This window comes from Meriones unguiculatus, chromosome 10 (genome assembly GCF_030254825.1).
Source record: "Meriones unguiculatus strain TT.TT164.6M chromosome 10, Bangor_MerUng_6.1, whole genome shotgun sequence".
In the NCBI taxonomy this organism is placed as follows: Eukaryota; Metazoa; Chordata; class Mammalia; order Rodentia; family Muridae; genus Meriones; species Meriones unguiculatus.
Window position 1 is genome coordinate 21249292 of NC_083358.1, and position 25968 is coordinate 21275259.

General features: G+C 48.2%; 1 protein-coding gene across 3 annotated transcripts in view; it reads right to left on the reverse strand.

Annotated features, from left to right (window-relative positions):
• Cdh3 (cadherin 3) overlaps positions 1-25968 on the reverse strand; it is a 45727-nt gene that overhangs the window by 7290 nt on the left and 12469 nt on the right. Inside the window, exons 3-13 of one of the 3 annotated variants that reach the window (XM_021632471.2) lie at positions 14409-14488; positions 13085-13210; positions 12771-12926; positions 12525-12669; positions 10313-10488; positions 9510-9638; positions 8173-8358; positions 5574-5815; positions 5196-5341; positions 4254-4478; positions 1400-1606 (exon numbers count right to left, since the gene is read on the reverse strand). In XM_021632471.2, the coding sequence (XP_021488146.1) occupies positions 1400-1606; positions 4254-4478; positions 5196-5341; positions 5574-5815; positions 8173-8358; positions 9510-9638; positions 10313-10488; positions 12525-12669; positions 12771-12926; positions 13085-13210; positions 14409-14488 (1818 nt within the window). Of the gene's footprint in view, positions 1-1399; positions 1607-4253; positions 4479-5195; positions 5342-5573; positions 5816-8172; positions 8359-9509; positions 9639-10312; positions 10489-11990; positions 12147-12524; positions 12670-12770; positions 12927-13084; positions 13211-14408; positions 14492-25968 lie in introns of those variants that run through there. The other 2 variants (XM_021632462.2, XM_060392027.1) reach the window with 2 other exon arrangements.

The window sequence follows — 25968 nt, forward strand, 5'->3', positions numbered from 1 at the left end:
ATTTGCATTATTACTGTTTTGGAGACAGGGTCTCACTATGTAGCCCAGGCTGGCCCTGAACTTGTGGCAAAACTCCTGTTTCTGCTCCCTGAGTGCTGGGCTTACACATACATACTGCTACGTTCAGCTCTAAGAAATGTTTATTTATGGTGGTTATTATTATTATTTTACTTTTTGAGTCAGAGTTTCTCTGTGTAAGAGCCCTGGCTGTCTTGGACTCACTTTGTAGACCAGGCTAGCCTTGAATTCCTAGAGATCTGTCTGCCTCTGCCTCCCTAAGTGCTGGGATTGCAGGCGTGCGCCACTGTGCCCAGCTGTCTTACTTATTTTTATTACTAATCAGCACACAGAGTAAGGGGTTTATCATGTGATCTTCGTACATATGTTACTGTACTCTGGTCTCATTTTTCCCTGTGCCCACTGCCTGTCTGTGCCTGTCTCCTTTTGTTCCCCACACAGGCGGCCTCCCTGCTCTCCTACTACAAGCAATCCATTACCTCTTTTCTACCTTCTCCCCTTGTAATTCCGCTCTAGTCTCATGGCCTGCAACACTCACACACACACACACACACACACACACACACACACACACACAAACACACACACATAAGTGAATGTATTTACACATACAGTTCTAAATCTGGGCACCACATGCGAGAGGAAACACGTGGTAGTGTCTTCCTGGCTTACTTCACTCAGTGCAATGACTTCCAGCGCTCACCATTTTCCTCAAAATGCCATGAAAGAAATTTGTTTTGAACTAACTACTTCTGCCCAGTGCTCCAGTGATTCTTACACTGTGGCGTGTTTTAAAAGCCCTTGAGGGTTTGTTAAAACACAGGTCACTAGGTCTCTGGATCAGCAGGTCTGCAGGATGGCATAGCTGAGAAACTGCCTGTTCTTTAAAAAGCAGGCTTCCTCAGCACACTGCAAGGGACTGCCTAAACCTGGAGTCTGCCTTCCCAACAAATTCCCGTACTACCCAGAACCACACAATGACATGACTGGAAGACATTAGGCTGGCAATATTCTGGTAGTTCTAGAAACATCTAAATGATGCTCCTAGAATTCAGAGTGTAAGAAGTGGGTGAGGGGGACAGTGCAGCAGTTAGGAGCACTGGCTGCTCTTGCAGAGGACCGGGTTTGATTCCCAGCATCCGCATGAAAGCTAGAGCTGTCTGTGACTCCAGTTCCAGGCCATCTGACCCCCTGTGATGGTTTGCACAGGCACAGGCACACAACCAGTGCACACATGTACATGCAGACAAGACACCCATACATATAAAGCTAAAGGAGAGAAGAGAAATGGGTGAACAATATTGGCTTAGTTTCAGGAGCTGAGAAAAGGCAGGTCTCTTGACTATAAGACTCAGCACGGAAGGAAGCACGTGGTACTCACTCAGCAGAGCCAGGACGGCACCCAGGATGGGGAGGATGAAACCGCCCTTCCAGGGCTTGGGGCAGAACTCCACGTGGCCACGGCAGTCACACACAGTGGCCCTAATCATGGTGAGCTGCTCCCTGTTGCCATGGTCGGAGAGAGAGAGGTGCAAGTCATATATGTCCTGCTTCAGGAACTTCTTCAGGGACAAGGCCACGGTGTCTCCTGGAGAGAGAGACAGTTTATGAGCTTAGGGATCTCCTCTGTGTTGGGCACTGAATACAAGATGATCGAAGTTTGAGAACAGCCTTAGCACCCTAAGAACAAAAGGCAGCTTTTGTTGAAGTGTAACACTGTAAGGAAGGAACCTGCCTAGCATCCATGAAGCTCTGGGTTCAATCCCCAGAACAGGAAGCAAAGCAAACCGAACAAAAGTCTCTAAAACCCTTGCTAAAGCCAAATTTTACCACTGTGATAAGGATTCCTGGGTTGCAAAAATTAATTCATTCTTTAGAATCTCCCTCTACCCTTAAAAAAAAAAAAAGATTTATTAATTATGTATACAATGTTCTGTATGCATGTACACCTGCAGGCCAGAAGAGGGCACCAGATCTCATTATAATTAGTTATTAACCACCATGTGGTTGATGGGAATTGAACTCAGGACCTCTGGAAGAAACAGCCAGTGCTTTTTCCCTTCGTTTTAAGGATTTATTTATTTATTAGTTATACAGTACTCTGTACTGCATGTATACATACACACCAGTAGAAAGAACCAGCTCTCATCACAGATGACTGTGAGCCACCATATGGTTGCTGGGAATTGAACTCAGGACCTCTGGAAGAGCAGACAGTGCTCTTAACCACTGAGCCATCTCTCCAGCCCCAGCCAGCACTCTTAACCTCTGAGCCATCTCTCCAAACCCTAATATCTTTTCCAAAGGTACCATCTTATTATTGTTGTTTTGTTGCTGCCTCTGTCTCTGTGTGTGTGAGCCTACATGCATGAACGTGGGCATGTGTGTGCTACGATGCATGTGTGAAGATCAGAAGACCAGTCTTTTGGGAGTCAGTTTCCTCCTTCCACCTCTGGGTTCTGGGAGCCAAACTTGCATCCATCAAGCTGTGCTGCACTTTCACCCAATGAGTGGATGCTGGGGACTGAACCTGGTCCATTGGAAGAGCAGCAAGGGCTCATTTTTAGGTTAATTAGTCAATTTTTTTTTTTTTAAGGAGAGTTTTACTCTGTAGTCTGGGTTGGTGTTAAACTCATGGCAATTCACTTGCCTCAGTCTTCTGAGTGCTCGAATTATGGGTGTGAGCCACCACCCTTGGCTGTCATCTTATTAAAAAGAAACAAACAGGGGCTGGAGAGATGGCTCAGCGGTAAGAGCACTGTCTGCTCTTCCAGACATCCTGGGTTCAAATCCCAGCACCCACATGGCAGCTTAGAACTGTCTGTAACTCCAGTTCCATGGGATCTAACACCCTCACACAGATAGACATTCAGGAAAACATAAATAAATTAAAAAATAAATAAAAGTAATAAAAAATTAAAAAACAAAACAAACAAGAGAGCGATGAGAGTTAAATGTGACGTTCTATAAGCCAAGCGATATTGGACCAATATTCTTGGGTCATCAGCTGCTAGACTATTTTTTGCCTCAAAAGAATATACTATAAACCAGGCAGTGATGGCATATACCTTTAACCCCAGCACTCAGGAGGCAGAGGCAGGCGGATCTCTGTAAATTCAAGGCCAGCCTGGTCTACATAGTGAATTCCAGGACAGCCTGGGCTAAAACAGAGAAACCCTGTCTCAAAACAAACATCATCACCCTCCCCCACAAAAAAAGAAGAAAAACAAAGAAAACACATTATAATGCCAGGCATGGGGGCACATGCCTATGATCCCAGCACTTGTAAGGCAGAGGCAGGTAGATCTCTGAGAGTTTGAAGTCAGCCTGGTCTACGAAGCAAGTAACCAGGACAATTCCTACACAGAGAAACCTTGTTTCAAAAAACAACAACAAAAAAGGGACATTATTCTAAGAAGTAGCTTTAAACAAATATTTATTTTATTGTATGTGTGTGAGTGTTTTTCTTCTGCATACATGTATGTGCACAGTGTGTTTGTCTGGTGCCCCCAGAGTTCAGAAAAGGATGTTGGATCCCTCAACACTAGAGTTACAAATGGTTGTGAGCTACCATATGGGTGCTGAGAATTGAACCTGCGTCGTCTACAGGAGCAACACGTGGGTTTTTTGTTTTGTTTTGTTTTTTCTAATTTTAAAATTTTATTTAATGTGTACAGGGGTTTTGCCTGCATGTATGTCTGTGCATCACCTGTTTACCTAGTACTGAGGATTGCAGAAGAGAATGAATACCTGATCCCCTGGAACTGGAATTGCAGGTGGTTGTGATTGCCAGGGGAGTGCTAGAATTGAACCAGGGTCCTCTGGAAGGACAGCCAGCACTCTTCAGCACTGAGCCATCTCTCCAGCCTTGAACCAGATGCTTTTAACCACTGAGAGATCTCTCTAGCCCCGGTTACCTATATTTTATGTTTTTATTGTGGATGATGCTGTTTGCTTGTTCTCTGGAGACAGGGTCTCATGACATAGCCCTAGAACTCACTGAGTAGATCAGGTTGGCCCTGAACCCACAGAAATCTGTGTGTATGTGTGTGTGTGTGGTGTGTTTTCCTGAGTGCTGGGATCAAGTGCAATCATGCCTCGCCCTGTTTGTTTTGTTATTGAAGACATTTTTTAGGAGGACCCACAAATGCTGGAACGGGAACGTGGGTGGGCCCTACTCTGGGGTTAACACCTGCCCAGCTGAACTGGCAGCCTCTCGCCACCGCCAGGGTTACCTTTCTCGCCAACTTCTGCCACCCAGTAGATGTCTGAATCGTGTGTCAGCTGGGCCTGGAAAGGGAAGGAGTTGGGGGACAGGTCCTTGTCCGTGATGTTCAGCACTTGAGGCACCGGGCTTTGGTTACAGATGGTGATGTGACGGGGTTCCGGGACTGGGCCGTGGTCATTGATGTCGGTGAGTGTTAGCAGGAGGGTCCCAGTGCCGGTGGCAGGAGGGTTTCCTGTTCACAATGACACAAATGGTCTCTTTTCAGCTTTTGCTCATGGCTGGTGAAGGGATCAAGTCAAGGCTACCCAACCAGCCTCCACATGGCTCCTGGCTACCACCCAGCCAACCTCTCTTAAGTCCCTTCACGCACCAGTTTCATTGTAGGTCAAACTGGCAACGGCAAATAGATGGCCAATCACACCCTTGTTCTAATCTGTGACCACAGCAGACATGACTAACAAATCAGGGCAGCTGCAGCTACTACCCTCAGCCGTTATAATCAATCACAGGGTAAAACCTACTGGCTAGCTCAAGCTGGCATAGTTGTCTACTGATCAGCTTCCGGGAGTGCAAAGCTTCAGACAAACCTGCCTCAAGGCACCAGTCCACTAAATACCAAGCAGATGGTATAACCTTGTAATCCCTCCAATGTCGGCATAACACCCGAATCACGTGTGGTATTCCCAGCAGTCCTTGTCAGTCAATCATCAGTAGACAGACAGGGCAGTTTGGAGTTCCGAGAACTAAAAACAAATTGAAAAGGGAGTCCTCGGTGCTACCTTCCCTAGCTCTTGGGATTTAGAAAAATTAGCATCCTAGCTGCCAGGCCTTAAAATTCAGACTGGTGTGTCAGTCTGATCTCTACCACCATTCCCTGCTAAGGAGGGAATACACTTGCCCTAGGCACCACCACAAGCATGCCATGCAAGGGCCGGGTGAAAGCTCTCACCATTGTCTGTGGCCCAGACCACGACTTCATACGTGTTGTTCTTCACGAACCGCTCATCCTCACGATCTAGGATGCCCGCAGCCGTGATGTGACCGCTGTCCGGGTCCATGGCTAGCCAGCTGGCTGGGTCTTTCAGGATTTCATAGCTGCAGAGAGATTGAGAAGGGTCACAGCTGGCATTGAATTCTGTCATCACCTGGAGCCGCCTCAGGCCAAACACAGGGCCTTCAGCCTTGAGCAGGGCAGGATAGAGGGGTTTGGTGGGGTGTGGTGCCAAGTGTGGTGGTAAGAGCACCGTACGGACTTTCATGGTGAATGGAACAAGCTACCCAAGTGTACCTATGTGTCTGGCTGACCTGGTGCCCAGTCCCCAGGTACCTGATCTTCTGTTCCTCCTTGTCTGGGTCCTGTGCGGTATAGAGGCAGACCAGCTCCCCAACGGAGACACCCTCCTGGGCCTCGATGATGTTGAAAGGTGGGACGAACACAGGGGCCTCGTTGACGTCTTCCACATGGATCACGATGGTAGCCGTGGCGGTTGGGAGCTTCACGGCAAAGGGATCCTCGTTGGTTACGTCTACATACAGAGTGTGCTGGTTCTGAGCCTCAAAATCCAAACCCTAGGAGAGAAGAGGAACCTGAGGCAGCATTTTGTGAGGTGGCCCGTGGGCACCAGGAGGGTCAAGGTGAAGGGACCAAGGCTCTGGCAGCTGCCCTGTCCCATCCCTATCCCTCCAAACTCCGTGCTTCCTAAGAGGACATGTACTGGGGTCTCTCAGACCAGCCCAAAGCCTTCGTGAGGCCAAACAAGATTAGTTTCCAATGGGGTAGTGATGTCCCAGGAGGGGCCTGAGCGCCTGTGAGGCAGGTTAGTGTGACTAGGGTGCCTCTGGGTAGGATGCTGCATCAATGCTATGGACAAAGAACCACCTCTATCTCTTGTGGCTCTCCAATGTCCCCAGGGCCACGCAGACACTCACTGGAGTGAGAACCTGTTCCTAATTAGAGCCAAGAACATGCTTAATACATAAAACAAGCATTGGTGTGGTTTTAATATAGACTGAGTTCCCGAGGAATGCAACTTCTGAAAGCGCCTTGTAATTTAATTTGTTCAGGATGTTTTCAGTTGTTTCTTTATTGTTCTGAGTAGCAGTGGCGGTAACGCATCACCAGGCTGGCCCACGGGATCCACTGCACTTGGAATGTTCTACAAATAAATGCAAGTATCTGACCACTGCATTGTGATTTCCAGTGTAGCTGTTCTCAAACATAGTTCATCTACCAAAACATTTAGACGCCTTTCCTTCTATTTTATAACTCTCTCTCTCTATTCAATTATATTTTAAAATTACATTTTAAAAATGTTTATAATGTATACATCCACCCACTCACTCACCCACCTACATATCTATTTTTTTTCTTTTTTGGTTTTTTGAGACAGGATTTCTCTGTATAATAGCCCTGGCTATCCTGGAACTCCCTTTGCAGACCAGGCTGGCCTTGAACTACAGAGATCCTCTGGTCTCTGCACCACCACGCGTGGCTCTACTTATTTAGACAGGGTCTTACTATATAGTCCTGGCTGGCCTGGAATTCTCTTTTTGTTTGGTTCTTGGGGTTTTTGCTGTTGTGTTGTTTTGTTTTTTTGAGACAGGGTTTCTGTGTGTAGCCATGGCTATCCTAGAACTATCCTCTTTGTAGACAGGTCTGGTCTTGAACTCAGAGCCTCTGCCTCACAAGTGCGGAGATTAAAGGCTTGGCTTGGAACTCAATATGTAGACCAGGCTGCCTTTGAATTCAGAGATCCACCTACCTCTGTCTGCGGTTAAAGGCACGGACCACCTAGCTTTAAGTTTTCAGCTTTTTGTGGTCCTGCTAGGGATTAAACGGAGGGCTCCGCAGAGACGAGGCAAGTCACCTACCACTGAGCCACAATCCCGGCCTATTTTTCTAGAAGGTATGAGTTAGCTAAATTGTGTTATATATGAACTTTATTGCACAACATAAGACACATTACAATGAATTTGTCTCAAAAGAGCACATCTCAAAGTCTTTATTCCTCTATTTATCTATTTTGTTTGTTTTATGGCAAGGCTGGAATGGTCTATAGATCAGGTTGGCCATAAACCTGCAGTAATGCTCCTGCCTCTGCCTTCCCGGAGCTGGGGTTATGGGATTAGAGGCAAGCGCTAACACCTGGCTGAGACAGTTTTAAGAACTACTTCTTACACTAAGTCCTTCTCTGCTGTGATCTTAGAAAAACAAACAAAAAAAAAAAGGCAGGACAGCCCCCTTTTCCTGTTTCCTTAGGGAGAAGGTCTTGCTGTGTACCCAAGCTGGCCTCAAACTCATTAAATCTTCCTGCCTCTGCCTTCTGAGTGCTGGTAAATGGGTGTCACCATGCCCAAATTAGGCCCACATTCTTTTTGGTGCTAACCTGGGATCAAACCAGAGACCTTTTAAACAGAGCCATATTCTTGAACCTTCAATTATTGTTATTTTTTTTTTCTTGTTGAACTAGCCTCTTAAAGAATCTATTTTGTTCAAGTGTTTACTTATTTAGTTTTCTTTTTAAAGCTCAGACTGGTCTCTGGCTACAGAGCTGGGAATGAACTTGAACTCCTGACCTTCCTGCTTCCATCTCCCAAGTGTGAGATATAGGTGTGAACCACCATGCCCTGCTCCTGAAGACTTTTGGACCCAGTCTTGCCCTTTATCCCGATGAACACAAGACCATTAAAGAAAAAGGCCCTGAGCTTGATCCCCTATACCACCATACTCTCCCAACCCGTAGGACCCCTCAAAACAAAACCCACAATAAGACCCTGTTTCAATAGCTCAAAGAATGGATCCTCAGCTCAGGAGCAGAGAGACAGTACCCAGAACCACTGTCTTAGTGCAGTCCCCAGTGAATGGCCCAAGGGAAGTGGTCTGAGGCAGGAGGGGTCCCTTTGTCCTAGAGGCCCAACAGACCTACCTTCTTGGTTGTCAGGATGCCTTGGTTGGTCTCCGGGTGAGTGGTGATAGTAAAATGACCCCCATCGTCACCTCCCACGATGTGGTAGGTGGCACGCCATGCCGACGAGTTGGGGGCATCCAGATCAGTCACTGTCAGTCTCTGCACCTCCTGGCCCACTGCGTTCTCAGGCACCCAGGCCTCATACTGTGGGGGAGAGGGAGGGGACACACTGTACTCAGAGCCGAGAGAAGAGCTGTCCTGACGGTCACCAGCGGCTGGGAAGCCTCAGCACAGCTCTGGGGACAAGGCCATACATTCCGGACCCACTTTCCTTCTCCATGGGGCGCTCAGGGCTTTCCACAGCTTGGGTACTACCCAAGCTCCTACTGTGTGCATAGCCACCCACCTGGCAGAGAGCAGAGGCTCCAGGAAAGATGGCAACAAGGACAGGTGCCTCACTGGGCTGGGGACTGGCCAGGAAGTTTGGGGGCAGGTAACAAAGCCTGGGCAGTCGGCCGTTTTTTTTTTTGTTTTTTTTTTAAAGTTTTTAGTTTTTTAGACCAGTCTTGTAGCCCAGACTAGACTTGAATCTGATGTGGAGTAGAAGATGGCCCTTCATCCTCTTGCCTTTACCTCCCAAACACTGTTAAGTACGGGTACGGGATACCCCAGTAAGCGTTCAAGACAACTTTTTTTGTGTGTTTGTGTATGTGCATACTACTATGTTCGCAGGGGTGAGAGGTCAACATCAGGTACCGTTCCTCAGGAGCTGACAACAGTGATTCCTGAGACAAGCCAGGCAGCCCCAGGAATTCTGACTTCCACCTCCCCAACAATGGAGTTACGAGCCTAACTGGCCTTTGACTCAGGTCTCCATCCCTGCACAGCAAACTTTTTATAAACTGAGCCATCTCTCCAGGGCAAATTTTTAGTGAGGCCTAAGCCATCCCAAAACTAGATTTGTAAGCACATGAGGGAGTATGGGGGGTGCATGTGCTGTGGTGAGCCTGTGGGAGTCAAAGGACAGGTCAGCTCTCTCCTTCCACCATGTAGGGAACCACACTCAGGTCATTTGGGTTCCTGAGCAGGTTACATATATGAGGTAGAGAAGTTTAAACCCTGCAGACTGGAAAGAACTGCACACAGACCATTTCATCAAAAACTCAGGTATCTATCATTATCTCCACTTCACAGCTTAAGAAACTGGGCACAGAGAGGCTAGGCAGTTTGCCTAAGGTTACACGGCCAGTAAGCGACAGGACTGGGACTTGGCTGTAGTAGTGTGGGTTGGTCTGGGAGAAGTAGCCGGCCTCAGTCCTTTACCGGATGAGGAGTGCAGGAAGGACGGGAGTTACCTTCTGTGGTTCAAACTCGGGAGCATTATCATTGGCGTCCAGGATTTCCACTATGGCCTTTGCCGTGGTGGTAGAGCCCTCTCCATCCATGTCTGTGGCCTGGATGGTCAGTGTGTACTCAGGGACTTTCTAGGGAGGAAGGAGCAAAGAAGCCCACCGTGAGCCCAGTGTGAGAGGACACTTACCTGGGTAACAGCAAACTGCCTTGGGGTATGGAGGCAAAAGAGGCAGTCCCCCCTTTCACTGTTTCCCCGTTCCTTGGCCCACCCCCTCAGCCACTTCCAGTGAGCAGACAAGTTTTGCATGACTGTGTGTGTATGTGGGGGTAAGGGTGGGGGTGGGGAGCAGCAGGGTTGGGGGGGGTCTCATCTCTCAACAGCTCTCCTGGGCTATCTTAGGGAAGCCCAGGCACTGTCCAACCCTCAGCTGCCCCACACAGGAACTTGGAGAAACGATCTAGGCGAAGATATTCATTAGGAAACAGAAGGTAATTCCAATATCCACGGAGTCGGTTCTGCTTTGTGGCTCACAGGGGACAAATCCGGGCAACATGCAAACTAAATGAGCCGTTCGGACAGGAAATGAGAAAAGCTCAAAAGCCTGCATTTTATAGCCGCCTCCTCATGCTCAGGGGATCCAGCCGGCAGGCTGGGCAGCAGGACACTAGCCCAAGGGAGCCGTGGGCCGCAGCAGTAAATGCAGCAGCAGCCAAGGCAATCCTGACTGGGTCTCCACTGTCCTGCCTAGACCCTGAGGCAGCCACAGGAGCTTCCACTCTGGGCAGGGCCTTGGCAGGTACTCACCTCCCGGTCCAGGCCGCTGGAGATAACGCTGATGGTCCCCGTGCTCTTGTGGATGGTGAACATGAGGTCATGTGGCTCCTTCGGTTCTTGGCTATGGATGGAGTAAGCCACCACGCCGTTGTAAGTGTTGATGGCATCGTCCTCATCTGTCGCTGTCACCTGCATCACAGGAGTGCCTGCAGGGGAGAGGGGACCACTGAGCCCCTTTCCCTCTCTGCCCAGTGTCAGCCTTGCCTACTCTGGAACCTTCCTATGAAGTTCTGCCCTGCACACCAGAAGGACCTCTCCCCTGCTCGGTGGCAGCCAGCTTCCTAGAACCCGCTTGCTGTCATGCCCTTCTTTTTGAGGAAATTGGATCCTCAGTTGACCATGGCAGTGACTTCTGACAAACAAATACGTACACACTTGGAGGAAGGGTTTTTGTTGTTGCTTGTTTGTTTGTTTTTTAAAGGATGTACTTGAAGCTGGTGACTCAAGCTTGTAATCCCAGAATTTTGGGAGGCTGAGGCAGGAGGACTGCCCATGAGTTCAAGTCTGGCCTTGCCTATGGAATAGGGAGACTCTGTCTCAAACAAACAAAAACAAACAATAAATAAAGGTATTATTCTTCAGCTACCCAGTAATGTAATGGCTCCAGCAGCCACAAGCAAGAGCTAACCATGGGAACAGAGGCCAAAACGGTAGAACAAGGCAGGATCCTGCCCTTTAGCTGAAGCCCCACTGCCACCCAGATCAACTGCCCCTAGGGCTTTCAGAGAATAAGGAAGGGGAAACAATTTTTTTTTTTCCATCTTGTTAAAACTGTTCAGGCCAGCCTGGTCTACATAGCAAATCCAGGCCAACTAAGGCCACACAGTTAGATGTTTCAAACAAATCACCACACAGAAAAAAAAAAGCTAGTCACGCAGGGACTGTCTCTGACATGAACTCAGTGGCTGGCTTTTTGACCTCCCCACCCCTGGGGGAGGAGCAGCCTTGCTAGGCCACAGAGGAGGACACTGCAGCCAGTCCTAAAGAGACCTGATAAATTAGGATCAGATGGAAGGGGAGGAGGACCCCCCCATCAGTGGACTTAGAGAGGGGCAGGGAGGAGATGAGAGAGGGAGAGTGGGATTGGGAGGGATTGAGGGAGGGGGGCTACAGCTGGAATACAAAGTAAGCAAACTGTAATTAACATAAAAAATAAAAATTTAATAAAAAAATAAATAAAAAGCTAGGCATGGTATTATCTGCCTTTAATCCCAGCACTTGGGAAGCACAGGTAGGTGATTTTCTGAGTTCAAGGACAGCCTGATCTACATGGTGAGTTCTAGGCTGGCCAGAGCTATACAATGACACCAACGTTTTTAAAGTGTTGGTGCAGGATTGTACTCAGGAGGCTAAAACAGGAGGAGCACAACTTTGAGGCTAGCCGGGGCTACATGGACTTAGCTTGTCTCAAAAAATGAAAACAAACAAATAAAAACCAATATTTTAACGGTGGGAATTCCTGTTATTGGCAATCTCTGGTCAACTCACCTCTCAAACTCTTTGCCGAAAGGCCAAGAGGTGAGTAGTCCAGACCACCCCAAAGAAGAAGAGAACCCCTTTCCCATTCCCAGCACCTGTCAGTGAGCTTACGAATACACATCTATCTCCTCATCCTCTAGTCCTCTCTTCCCCAGAAATGGCAACTTACTTTTGCTTTCTGTAAGTCATACCCCTCAGCTCCAGCTGCTTGCCCTGTGGTGGCAGAACTTTGGGCCGTGTGCTCCAGGGGAGACAGGAGCTTACACACAATGTGTGTGCTTTTTTTTCCTCCCTCCTGTGCTGCTGGTGCCCTTAGCGTGTGCTCCGCCCCCGAGCTCCTCCCTCAGCAGCGGGCGTTACTTCTAATCTTCACAATATTTCAAGGTTGATATGCCCATTTGGCTTGAGGCTCAGAGGTCATGAAACACACCTAACGTCACGGCCAGTAAATGGACAAAGTCTGGATGCAAGCCTGAGCTTTGCAGCTCTGAAGTCTGGCCGAGCCCAGAGCTTTTGGGAAGGTTTCAAATGGGAATGCCAGAGCTTTGCTACAGGTCAAGCTAGCTCAGGGCTCATGCGGTGGATGAGTGTGAGTGTGTGTGTGTGTGTGTGTGTGTGTGTGTATGGGATGAGCTCTAGGAGTTAATCCCCGACTAGGTCTGGACCCAGCTGATCCAGAATAGCCCCTTCCCAATCTTCTCACCAGGCATCACCCCCTCAAGAACACTCCCTCTGAAGACATCTTGAGTGAACTTGGGCTTGTTGTCATTCTGGTCTGTCACGATGATGGAGATGTTCATGGGCTCCTCCACAGAGGCACCGTTCTCGGATACTGCATGACCAAAAAGCTGTGGGCATAGAGGTCTGGGGTCAGCTGGTGTCCCCTGCTCGCCAGGCCTTGGGCCTACCTCGGAAAAAACATCTACATTGGGTACTAAAGGCTACTCACTTCGTACTTGACAATCTTCTCCCTGTCCAGCGGCATGGTCAACAGCAACCAGCCTGTCTCCTTCTCTATGGTGAAGACGCCCTCAGGGGGACTGTCTGCCCCAGGCCCAGTGATGCTGTAGAAGAGCTTGGTGCCTCTGTCCTTATTAGATTTGAGCTGGAAACAAGATGAAATGACAGCTGCCTCACTTGGTGGCAAGAAGCCTTCTGCAGCAGCCTCCTAGACCCCACCCCACGCCAGCAGCAAGAAGCTTTAGTCTTAGGCCTTTGGACAACAACACACTAGGGTTGCCCAGGCAGAAGGCACTGTCATACCTGATTCAGCCTCTGAGGGAAAGGACCCTTGCCATTCTCGGGGACTGATAATGGTGGCATCACCCACTCTCTCTTTCGTCTCCGTAAGATGTGTTTGGGTGGGGATCTCATTGCAGCCTTCCCTCCCTGCCAAGGAAAGATGTGATATGCTGTTAGCTTTTGCATGGAAGGTCGAAGGAGTCAGGTGTGGAGACACACATCCATAATCCCAGCACACAGGAGGATCAGGAATTCAAGTCAGCCTTGACTACATAGCAATCTGAGGCCAGCCTAAACCACATGAGACCCTGTCTCAAAAGAACATAATAATATTTTTTGTTTGTTCGTTGTTTTTTTTTCTTTTTAGAGACAGGGTTTCTCTGTGTAGTGTTGGCTGTCCTGGACTTGCTCTGTAGACCACGCTGGCCTTGAACTCACAGAGATCCTCCTGCCTCTGCCTCCCCAGAGTGCTGGGAATCACAGACATGTGCCACCACATCGGGCTCTAATAACGAACATTTTTCATTTAATTTTGTTGTTATGTTTTTACAGGGTTTCTCTGCGGGATAGTCCTGTCTGTCCTGGAACTCTCTTTGTAGACCAGGCTGGTCTGGAACCCACAGATCCACCATACCTGGCAACAACTGTAATATAATACTAACAATAAAGGAAAAAGAAAGAGAAGAGGAAAAAAGCCTTTGTTGTTGTTTGTATATACACAAAGAATAATTTATCTAAACGTGTATGGCGTAGAGAAGGAAGCTGTGAAGGGAGAGAATCTGCCTACAGTGGTTGTCCTTCTCAAAAGGGGTGAGTGGGCTACCAGCAGGTGGAGACCAAGAGACTGCCTGACACACGGGTTCAAATATTTTAAAGTTTTGAACATTTGATTATACAAAAATCAAAAGACACCAGGAAGCTGGGTGTGAGGGCCCTTAATCCCAGTACTCAGAGGCAGAAGCAGGCACATCTTCTTGAGTTTGAGGCCAGCCTGGTCTGTACAGCGAGTTCCAGGATAGCCAGAGCTTCATAGAGAAGGAAAAAAAAAAATCCTAGAGGTCCATAAGATCAGCAATCCTGTGGTGAAATGGTCTATACCTGGATCAAACTGGAAGTGAGGTGCTGGAGGAATTAGAGCCTAGTGAGCTGGGTGATGGCTGCCCCGCCCCTCTTCCCTGCCCCACGGGCTGCCTCCTTGCGCCCCCTACTGGTCAGCTCCAGTCATTTCTCTGCTCGGAGAAGCAGTGCTCAGCGCTGATTGGCTGGAGTCCAGGAAGGGCTCTGGGCAGCAGCAGCCTCAACGCAGTACCTCCCCTTTGTCCTGAAGACAGACATGGCGTTTTACCTGGACCGTCCCACTATTCAGAATAGTGATTTCTCCGTTGTCAGAGCCATGCAGCTCATGTCCAGGGTATTCAGCCAATGCTACTGTGAGGAAAAGAGAAAGAGGGAATTAGAGAGCGGTCCCCTGACAGGGTTAAGGACTACCGAGTACAAGTCTCAGACAGCACTTCTACCTGTAGTCTTATCATTATTTAAGACTTTTTTTTCCATTTGTAGGTGTATGCCACATGAATGCAGGTGCCTGTGAAGGCCAGAAGAGCGAGTCGGATGCCCCGGAACTGTAGTGGTTGTGAATTGCCTGATCCAAAAAAGAGTGTTGGGAACTGAACCCAGGTCTCCTGCAAGAACAGCACACCTTCTAAGCCACTGAACCATCTCGCCATCAGCTAGGATGTCCAGTTCCTCTGTTCACCAGGCTGGAGGACCAAGGCTGTGGGCATTCATGACATTGGTTGTAGGTAACCTTGCCGAGTTATAGCTAGAGGAACATGACTTCTGACGGCTACCTACACACAGTAGGCATCCTATCACCAAGGGCGTAACAGACACCGGCAACTTCTGCTAATTTAAGTTTGTCACAGTTCATCTAAATTATGCCTGCAAGGTGACTGCCCCCTCCAGACTGATTTATTTGTTTATTTTCAAAGAAAATAATTTATTATATATACACTGTTCTGCCTGCCTGCACACCTTCATGCCAGAAGAGGGCACCAGATCTCACCACAGATGGTTGTGAGCCACCATGTGGTTGCTGGGAATTGAACTCAGGACTTTTTGGAAGAGCAGTCAGGTGCCCTTAACCTCTGAGCTATCTCTCCAGCCCGACTGTTTTATTTTTATTTTACATGTATGGGCACTTTGCTTGCTTGCATGTCTGTGCGCCACATGCACATAGTGCCCAAAAGGCCAGGAGAGGGCACTGGATTCCCCCGGTACTGAAATTGCAGGCACTTGTGAGGTGCCATGGGGATGCTGGGTATCGAACCTGGGTCCTCTGAAGAGCGGCCAGTGCTCTTCCCCACTCCAGCATTGTAGTTACTGACTACAGGTCACCAGCATAGCCCAACCCCTTTCCTCTGTGTCGCTGGGGTCAAGCTCGTGGCTTTGTAAATGCTACACTATTGCTTTGGTATGGAGTCACATTCCTAGAGGGAGGATATGGAGAAGCTAGATGGCTCATGCCAGGCTGTTGGGAACGCAAAAGCAAGTAATCAGCCAGAGAGGTGGTCAGCTGTAAGTGTACTGGCTACTCTTTCAGAGGATCTGGGCTCAGTTCCCAGCACCCGCACGACATGACTCTAGAAAAAGGAGCTCTCACACCCTCTTCTGGTTTCCATGAACAACAAGTTCGCACGTGGTGCCCAGACATTCGTGCAGACAAAACACCCGTACGCATTAAATAATAAATATAAGCTGAAGAAAAGTTAAAGTGTATTCACAAGGCCGGGCACGTAGCTCAGCGGTAGAGTGCTAACATATACAAGGCCCTGCGCTCAATTCCCATCACAAAAAATAAAAATAAAAAATAAAAAAAAGAGGTGCACGTTAAGATGTTCACAGCTGCTACTCGTCGCTGCTAAAACTGGGAACGGCAGGTGTTCACGAAAGCAGAAGACCACGAAAGCCGCAGACCACGAAAGCCACAGAGACGCTGTGGCATCGTGCCATTTGCAATGACACATGCAACAAGGCGTGGATTCAAGAAGCAGCAGCTGAGAAGCAAAGCCACTTACAGGGCAGGATGCATGCTTTCTGGGGAAGAGACCCCCCCCCACACACACAAGAGCTTGTGGTCCAGACAGACCCTGTAATGAAAGACAGAGTAAGAGGAGAAAAACAAGCTTATTAACACATTCAGCATGTGACACACGGGCGAAGCCTCCGTGGGCAGCGTGGAGAAATCGGAGGTTAAGAACGCTATGCCTTCTTCCACAATGAACAGTGTGGTTCAGAGACGTGGCGAGACAAAGGCAGCAGATACAGAGGCAGGAGGCTGCGACGGAAATCCAGGGAGCAAACTACTGCAGAGAGCTTTCTTTACTTTGTAAGACCTGGTCTCCAGAAAAGAGAGGTTATTGCTTGACTTAGGAGGACTGTCTGGGAGGGCAAAAAGAGCCTTCTCCCTTCTCTGTATGCTTGTCTTTATTTTCAGTGCTAATATCAAATCCAGGCACATGCTGGGTATATATCCCTTCATTTTTTGTTTTGTTTTGTTTTTTAAAAAAAGGCAAGGTCTCCTCATATAGCCTTGTAGACCAGGCTGGCCTTGAACTCAGCAAGTCTGGGAAAGCACTGAGATTAAAAGAGTGCACCACCATGTCTGGTTCTTTTGGTGCTTCTTAAATGCCTTTTGCTCAAACAAACAAACAAACAACAAAAAACCAAAAAAAATATTTGTATACACAAGGCATTTTCCGGGGCAACACATTTTGGTTTCCTGTAGTATGATTCCACGGTGTGAAGCTGGAAAACCGGCAGAGCCTATGGAGGCAGATGAAGTCAGCGGAAGGGGCAGCAGGGCATAACAACCATAACGAGCCACCTGCAGCCCACAGGCATCCAGCGCCAGCTTTCAGGAGCCCAGGGCGCACGCATCCAGGCAGATCCCCCTGGAAGGCTGGGATGTGTGTGTATGTGTGTGGGGGTGGTGGTGGTGGAGATTGCCTGGAGACGGCCCTGCCCTGCCTCCTTGACGACTTTCTCTCTGAGGAGTCCTGGGCTGACACACTTGGCTCCGAGGAGGAAGGGAAGAAAGGGGCCTGGGCTTGATTCCGTTCCAGAGGATCCCCGGAGACCCGAGATCCACGGAGGGCCCTGTCTTTTCTCTCTTTTATTCTGTTGTACACTTTTGCAGGCTCACCTGAGAAAAATCTGCTTTGCCTTAGCCCTAGAAAGACCAGAAATGACTGATACAAAGACTACATCACCTTAAACAGAGACACACTCCCTGGGATATGTATTCAGTTGAGCAAAGTGACACTTTCGGAGTTTTAAAATTATACAGGGACATTTTTATGCTACGAAACAAAGCAAGCAGAATTTGAAATGACATGTAGGGCAAAGGCAACTTTGGACAGAAAACAAAACAAAAAACAAAAACCCTAAAGCAGATGACCCCTCCTATGAATGCAAGCTATTTTCAAATCTTTTAATCACTTGGCCATGACTATTCATTTTCTGTCTTTCAATGCTTTCTTGGGCGCGCGCGTGTCTGTGTGTGTCTTGCCACTTCACTTACTGAAGCAGAGCCCCTCACCGAGCCCAGAGTTGAGCAAGAGCTAGTTAGCCATGCCCACCTGGTTTTTCATTATTTTGCTATAATTACATTTATTTACACGTGTGTGGAAACATGCATTTCACTCCCAAGCCATGGTGGGTCTCTCCTTCTACCATCTGGCTTTTACCCAGGGCCCTCTCCTAGCTTTTGTGTCTGCCAAGCGCAAGATCTCCTGGCCTTACCCTTCGTAGCAAGTGCTTTAATGACTGAGCCGTCTCCCCAACCCTGTTTTGAGAGAGCTCAGGCTGCCTTGGAATTCAATTTGAGGCCCAAGCTGGCCTTCAATTCACGATTCTACTGCCTTGGCCTACCGAGATTTTAGGATTTCAGGTGTGTGAGCATACCTGACTCCTGGCTTTATCTTGAAATCTTGCCCCATCCCAAACTCTATGCTGAAGTTCTCTGGCTCCTTGTATTTCACAATGTGACTATATTTGAAGAAGAGATCTTAAAAGAGGTCACCGGCATGGGCCTGAATACCACTGTAGCTGGTGTCTTTAGGACACATAGTCTGGACACAGTATAAAGGGGCTGTGTGAAGGCGACGGAGGAGCTGGCCATCACAAAGCCAAGGAGAGAGGCCTCATGAAACTGAACCATCCCTGACTTCTGACTCTCAGCCTCTAGAATCCTGAGACTCAATTTCTGTTCTGGCCACTCAGCCACGGGACTTTGTCCCAGTGGTCCTGGCAGCAACGCTTCAGTCCCAATGTCAGGAACTCTCCTCTGTGTTGCTCTGACTAGCCAACATTCACAGGTGTTCTTCAGTTTATTTTCACACAGGTCTCCCACAGTCCAGGCCTGATCCTCCCAAGTGCTCGGATAATAGACATATGCCCAGTTCAGAGTTCCTTATCTTATGATAAGTAACTTATCCTTTTTTTTTTCTCCTGAGACAGGGTTTCTCTGTGTAACCCTGGCTGTCCTGGACTCATTTTGTAGACCAGGCTGGCCTTGAACCCACTGAGATCCTCCTGCCTCTGCCTCCTGAATGCTGGGATTAAAGATGTGTGCTACCACACTTGGCTATGAGGAACATTTTAATGTCCATTTTTGAGACTGGAAAACCGAGAGGTCAAACAAGTTCATTAAAGTCACACAGCTGGGCAATGAAAATGGTGGAATTAGCTCCCAGCCCAGTCCACAGCCACCTCAGTCACACTGCCTTTTACATCTTTCTGAGAGCGTCACCCACTCCCCTTACTCCTCATCTACAGAAATAACAGATTCTCTGTTAAGCCAGTTTTTGTTTTTCTTCATGGGTATGGCTGTTTTGCCTTCATGTATGTTTGCGCACCACATGCATGCAGCGCCTGAGGAGGCCAGAAAAGGGCGTCAGATTCCCCTGGAACGGGAGTTACAGGTGATCGTGAGCTGCCTTGTGTAGGTGCTGGGAACCAAACAGAGGTCCTGCACAAGAGTAGTATATGCTCTTAACTACTGATCAATCTCGCTATCCCCTGTATTTTTATTTTTAAAATCTGTTAGTTGTGAGCATTGAAGTCTTTTTTTGTTTCTTTGTTTTTCTAGACAGGGTTTCTCTGTGTAGCCCCAACTGTCCACCACACACACAGAAACCCTAAAACATGACTCTGGCAACCACACAGAGCACCACCAGGCACTTCCAAGGAAACTTCCAAGCTGGATGGCGTGCCTAAATCCAGCCTGCTAAAGAGTAGAATTAGAACCAGAACCCAGGCACGGTCAGAGTCCAAAGCCATACTCTTCAGCAAGGCATTAATTCAAAACCTGCCCTGGCTGCTACCTGTGTTCCTGTGACACCCGGAATGGAAGAACAGTAGTGCTCATCCACAAGTTTGCCTAAATTCCTACGGGGCGCCCTCAGCTATCCAAACTAACCAATAGTGTGTGACGGAAATAGCAAAAGTGCAGAGACAACAACCTAAATGCACATCAGTGAGGGGCTGGCCTGGGTCACATCATCACCCATGCAGCGAAGGACCAACCAGACACTACAGAAGGCTGTGAGAAAGGCAGGGAACCTAGTTCCGTGGTAAAAGCACATGCCTAGCACACGAGACCTTGGATTTGATGGCCCAGCTCTCAAAAAACAAACAAGCTCTCAGAGATGGGTGTTCTCATTGTGTAGGCTACATGTAAAGAGCCTAGGATATATTGTTAACACATGTTAAAGGCAGAGAGTGATGTGTTTCCCTGCTAAAATGTTCATATTTGTACTTGAGCGCTTAAATTTGACTTTTTTTCTTCTTTCTTTTATTTTTTCCTTTTGGTGGCAATAGGGATTGACCAGGACCTCATATATGTTAGGCAAAAACTTTGTCACTGGGCTATACCCCTAGTCCAGATAAGCACCTTTTTTTTTGGGGGGGGAGGGGAGGAGAAAGAGTGTCAAGACAGGGTTTCCCTGTGTAGCTTTGGTTTTCCCCAGAAACTCACTCGATAGCCCAGGCTAGTTAGCCTCAAACTCAGAGATCCACCTGCCTCTGCCTTCTGAGTGTTGGTGTAAAGGCATGCACTACCTACCTCCTGGCCAGATATGCACTATTAGAACTCTATTCGAGGGCTGGAAAAATAGCCCAGTGGTTACGGGCCAATCAATTACAAGGAGTGGAGTTCAGATGCCAGGCACCTATCTATTCAGGCGGCTCACAAACATCTCTAACTCCAGCTCCAAGGGACTTGATGGCCTCTTCTGGCCTCTGTGGGCACCCTCCCTCCCAAATAAAATGGAAAAACAACAATAAAAAATTGAAAAAAAAAATTCTCTGAAAAGCAACTCAGAAGAAATAGGCTTCTGGGCAGAGAACCCTGCAGCTGTGACAAAGATAAGACTTTTTATCACAGACGCTTCTGGATTCCCACGGTGCTGACTGTGTCAGTTATTTGGAACGCTGACAACATTGGCCAGGCACGGTATCATGCTGCACTCCCAGCATGTGGGAGTGGAAGCAGGGCAGACAGGAGGTCAGTGTCTTGTCAATGTGGGTTGAAGGCATCCCTGGCTATAAGAGATCTTATCTCAGAACAACAACAAACATAAAAACTTAACTGTCACTTTCCTCTCCCTGTTCCTGAACTAAGAGATAGCCTCCGGCTGGCGCAGGTGTGCCAGTGATTTCTTTTCTTTCTTTCCAGCAGTTGTCTTACTCCATCCTTCCAGGTTACCCAGCAGGGAACTAATGACTCCTTCAATGCTCAGAAGCCTTCAGCCCCCCCAAACTCTAAAATCAGCCATACCCACAAGGACACAAGGAGTGAATAAAGGGGGGGGGGGGAGAAAAACAGCAACAACAACAACAAAACTTATTATCTCTACCCCCAAGGAGCATACAGCACACCCTGCTGCTCAGTCTTGGCATTTCCGCACTGGTACATGGCGCTGGGCCCTAGCATCTCAGTGTCCAGGCCATCCACCTATGCTCAGCGGGGACAGTGCCCCCATCAAGCAGCGAGCCGTCATGTACTATGATGTCTTGGCCTCCCCTGCAGACTGCATATTCAAGGCGCCTCAGCTCCAACCCACTTTCAGCAGGAAGCAGAACACAACCCAGGGGCAGGAATCCAGTCAGGCAGGGACATGCTTCAAACGCCCACTGTGATGGAGACACTCAGCTAAGCGTTTTCCTCCCTAGTCCTGGGAAGTATATCACCTGCAAGATATGCATGACAGCTCCCAACCCAATGACGCAGTAAGAAACAAGAAGTTGTAGGGGTTCGGGGATGGAAGGTTCCCTGATCTGCCCCCAGGAAACAGTTTCAGAGAGAGAGAGAGCCCCAACCGCTAGAAGGCATCAGAACAGATTTCAAACCTTGAAGGTGGTGTGTGATAAAGAATATTCTACATACGCTGCTTATCAACCGCACGCCTAGGCAGACGGTGTGAGCGTGTGGATGGTCAGTTTACTGATCTAGAAAGACGGAATGATAACGTGTGCCTGGTCCAGGAGAAGCCGTCAATAGTATGCACAACTAGCCAAGGTGTCTGTATCTGTCCTGGTTTCTATCCCCCAACCCATGTGTTGTGTACGTGCATGGTCCATACATGTGAAAGCGTGGGTGTGCTCGTAAGCCTGCATGTGACTATCAATAATCAGGTGCCTTCTCTCTCTCTCTACCTTACTGCCTTGAAAACAGAGTCTTTTACTGAACAGGCTGACATCAAGCCCTCAGGATCAGCCGGTCTCCACCCTCAATGCTGGTTAGGTTACAGGCACACACAACCACACCAGACTTTTATGTGGGGGTTCAAACTCAGGCGTTCATGCTTGCAGAACAAGCACTCTGATCCACCAAGCCATCTCTCTGGTCCCCTCTTTCTTTTTTGAGATAAGGTTTGCTATGGAGCTCAGGCTGCCCATGAACTCACTACGTAGGCTAGGCTGGACTTAAACTTGTAATTTTCCTACCTCGGCCTTCATGTACTCGGACAACAGGTGTATGCCACCATACCCAGCTGAAATTTTTATTTTTAAAAAGATTTAAATTTTTTATGTGGATGAGTGTTTTGCTTGAACGCACAAGCGCACGAAGTGCCAGCAGAGGCCGGAAGAGGGCGCTCGATGCTCTGAAACTGCAGCTAGCGACAGTTGTGAACAGTCACATGGCTGCCCAGAACTGAACCTGAGCCCTCCGTAAGAGCAGCCGGCGCTCATAACCCCTGGAGCATCTCTCCAGTTCTCACCCTCTCCAGAGCTAATCTTTGCTAAATCACAGAAAATAATACACCTCCCGATCTAAGAGCGCTAACTGCGACTGAACAAGTACGGAAGGGAGAAGCAGATGCCCAGTGCCCAAGAACACAGAAAAAACTGGCTCAGTCTGCCTCTGGAAAGGGCTGTTGGGGGGGAGGGGGCCCCTCCGGCTCACTGTGGGAGGCGGAGGACGGACATTTCACAGACATGCTGGATTTTCTACAGAAACTTGCTGGGAGAACACGAGTTCTGTGAGAACATGAGTCATTTTCTTCGCCAGTCAGGCATCATGGAGAAACCGCTGAGAGGTTAAGCCCGGAGGGCAGATCATTACAACTTCCTTCCCAGGGCTTCCTGGAACCTGTGGCTTTGTGCCACCATCTCAGGATAAAGCTCATCCCAAAAGCAGATCTCATCCTACTTTGGCCTCACCTTCCTCAGAGAGAGAAGATGCCTGTTCCTGGCTGTAGTAGCTTTGTGAGGCCACACACTTTAGCTGACACCCTGGGGGCATGAATGGGCTTGTGTCACACTCTTTCTGTAGTGAGTTGATGAGACCAATGGACACATGACATAATGGTTCAAACTCTAAGGCTGGAGAACAAAGGCCTAAACATAGTCCTGGCTTCCACACCCACCTGAGGCCTCGGTCATCTGACTGCTTGCAGCCTGTTTTTCCCACAGGGATTTGGACAAGGGGAATGAACTTGAGGAAGCCTTACCCACTGGACCCAGGGAAACTGACAACTTTCAGCATAACCGAGAAGATCGGAGCCCGAGTTTCTACTCTTGATAGGAGACACTCAATGGAACCTGAGGTCCCTGGCTTAGGTTCAAAACTCCTTTTTAAAAGCCATTTCGTGAAGCTTGGCCTCAGATCTTAAAACTGACACCACTATAAAACTTGGGCAAGAAGAGTCCAGTCTCTGGGGAAGTAGAACTGTGGAAGAAAGGAAGCTTTTTAAATAGATTTATGCAAACTGATAGATGTCTGCTTCTCCTTAGATCAGAAAGGCCCAGACCCCCTTCCCTCCCAGCCCCCAAGGAAACACCGTTAACATCTCTCTGAGGACCAAAGACCCCTCAGAGTGATCACTCCTGGCCAGTTTCCCTGCTTGATCAGGGCATGGCCACAGGGCAGCCATGAGAGGGGCAGGACAGAGTGCCTTCTGTTCCAGTGTGTCTTGTTTCTGCCTCATAAAGCAAACAATCTTCTGAATGAGACAGGATAAGGGAGCTCAGCGGAAAGCACATGGAACTGGCTGGAAAGACCCTGGGATTTTCCTAAGTAAAGCTGTATACAGAAACACACACACACACAAATACTAATTAAAAGGCCAAGTGTTAGGGACTACTACCGGAGAGCCAGGCACTGCTATACACTGCTGGGATGAGTGAGAATGGGAACTGGCACTTTTCTATCAATTAAAAAAAAAAATCCATAAATAAGCCAGGTATGGTGCCAGAAATCATGGCACATGTGGCAGCAAAACCAAACCAAACCAAACCCCACCAAAGCAAAGCAACAACAAAAAACCCAGACTTTCGAGGATACTCAAGTCTGTTGCCCAAATAGGAGAAAATTGAAGGGCTCAATAACCTTTTAATGAAATGCTTAATTAGGCTGTATTACAGGCATTCAAGTGTCTAAACTATAGCCTCAAATACTATAAAAGAAACCCCCCAAGGGAAAACAGTGCTCTACAAAGGAGAGAAAAGGTCACAAAGAGCCATTTATAGTACCCGTCCAACAATTATACAATATTAATAGTTTCACACTGCACAAATAATGAGAGATGGAGTCAAGCCCCGGAACCAAGAAGGTTCCCTGGCTTTGAACCCTAACCATTAGGCATCAAACAAAGAAATACCAGGATGGCTGGTTGTAGTGGCTAACCCCGAAGATGAGACTTAAAAAAAAAAAAAAAAAAAAAAAAAAAAACAAAAACAAAAAGATGGCAGTGAAAAGAATGAGGAGCAAGACTAGAACTGAGCAGTCTAGTGGGGAAGGACAGAAAAGCATGCTGGGAATGCAGGCCACTATGCAGGCTGGGAACCCCAGTGCTCTTGATTGACCCAGAAGCTGGGTCACGGCATGCCGGGAGCTCCATCCCCACACTTGCTTCTCTGAAGTTAAGTCTCCAGCACACTATTGGGGTTCCAGTGCTTTTTCTCCAGAGCTTCCATAGTGGGCAGGACGGACGTCCAGCGCGTGGTGCTGGAGGTGTACCTGACGCTGTCTTCCGGACACCTGAAGGGGTCTTTGGTGCGCCAAGGTTGGAGCCGCAGTGGAAGGCACGCCCTCCCAACAGTGGCTGTATAAACAAAGGCGATGAGCTCCTGCAGGATGTCCGCTGGAGGAGTGAGCCTAGGCAGCAGACTGCCCTCATTTCTGCGCGATTTGCCTGGAGCCACACTCCAGCTTCGTAGTCTAAAAGTACTGGGAAACTGGGAAAGTTGGCCTTGGGCACTGCACCTGATGTGCCACACCTCAAGAAAGACTTGGACGGAAATAAAGGGAGATGAATTTGGGAGAATGGGTGAAAAAACAAAACAAAACAAAAAACAACAATGACAAAAACAAACAAAAAGGAACCTTCTTAAAACATGCAACAGTGTTTGAGAAAACGAAATGACATCCTTTTCTGGTTTGAAACTTTGCCAAATCATGTGCCACTGATTTTAGGGTGAAAAACTAAAATTCTCGCTGGACATGGGTGGTATGCCCCTATAACCCAGAACTTATGTGGAGATGGGGATCAGAAGTTCAAGGTCATCAGTTACAGAGCACTCACATTCCTGTAACTCTAGTTTCAGGATTTCTAACGCCTTCACCTGGCTTCCACCAGCACTCACATGCAAGTGATACACACAGACTCACAGAGGCATCCTCTTGCCTTAACAGTCTCCTGGATCGAAACATTCCATCCTTCAGGGGAGCTCCTTGAGCAGAAAGGTAAACAACTCAAGTTACCTTCCGGAAGTTCCTGAAGCTGACTAGAGTCATTAGGGCCCTCCCTGCGGGAGTAAGCAGAACCCAGCTGCAAAGACCACTTACAGGCAAGTGGAGCTGCCTGGGAAGAGTAAACCTCAAGAGTCCTCTGGAAAGGACATTATCCAACTTGTCTGCAGCCTTAACACTGTGTGTGGCGCCCATGTGAGATCAGAAGAGGCACTGGAGCTCCTTAAGAATGATCGTGAACCCCCATCATGGAGGTACTAGAAATTGAAGCTGCATTTTCTGCAAGAACGGTCAGTGCTCTTAATGGCTGGGCCATCTCTTCGGTCCCTATTCTCTGTTTTATAAATAAGAAACTAAGGTGCAGAAACTAGTTAAGCACTCTGACCAAAGAGCCACAGCTAGTAAGTGAACAAACAGATTCAGCTCAGGTCCAGCGATGCTGGGATTACATGTCGTACTATTGACATACTTTACGTAAACCTCAATTATAGAAATTTGAAATGATTCCACAAAGTCCCCGCTTGTGTGCAAAGTTTAAAGACAGGTGAGAAGAATAGAGTGATGGCTCAGAGGGGAAAGAGTCCTTGCTGCTCTTGCAGAGGATCTGGGTTTGGTTCCAAAGCACCCACACGGTGGTTCACAACCATCT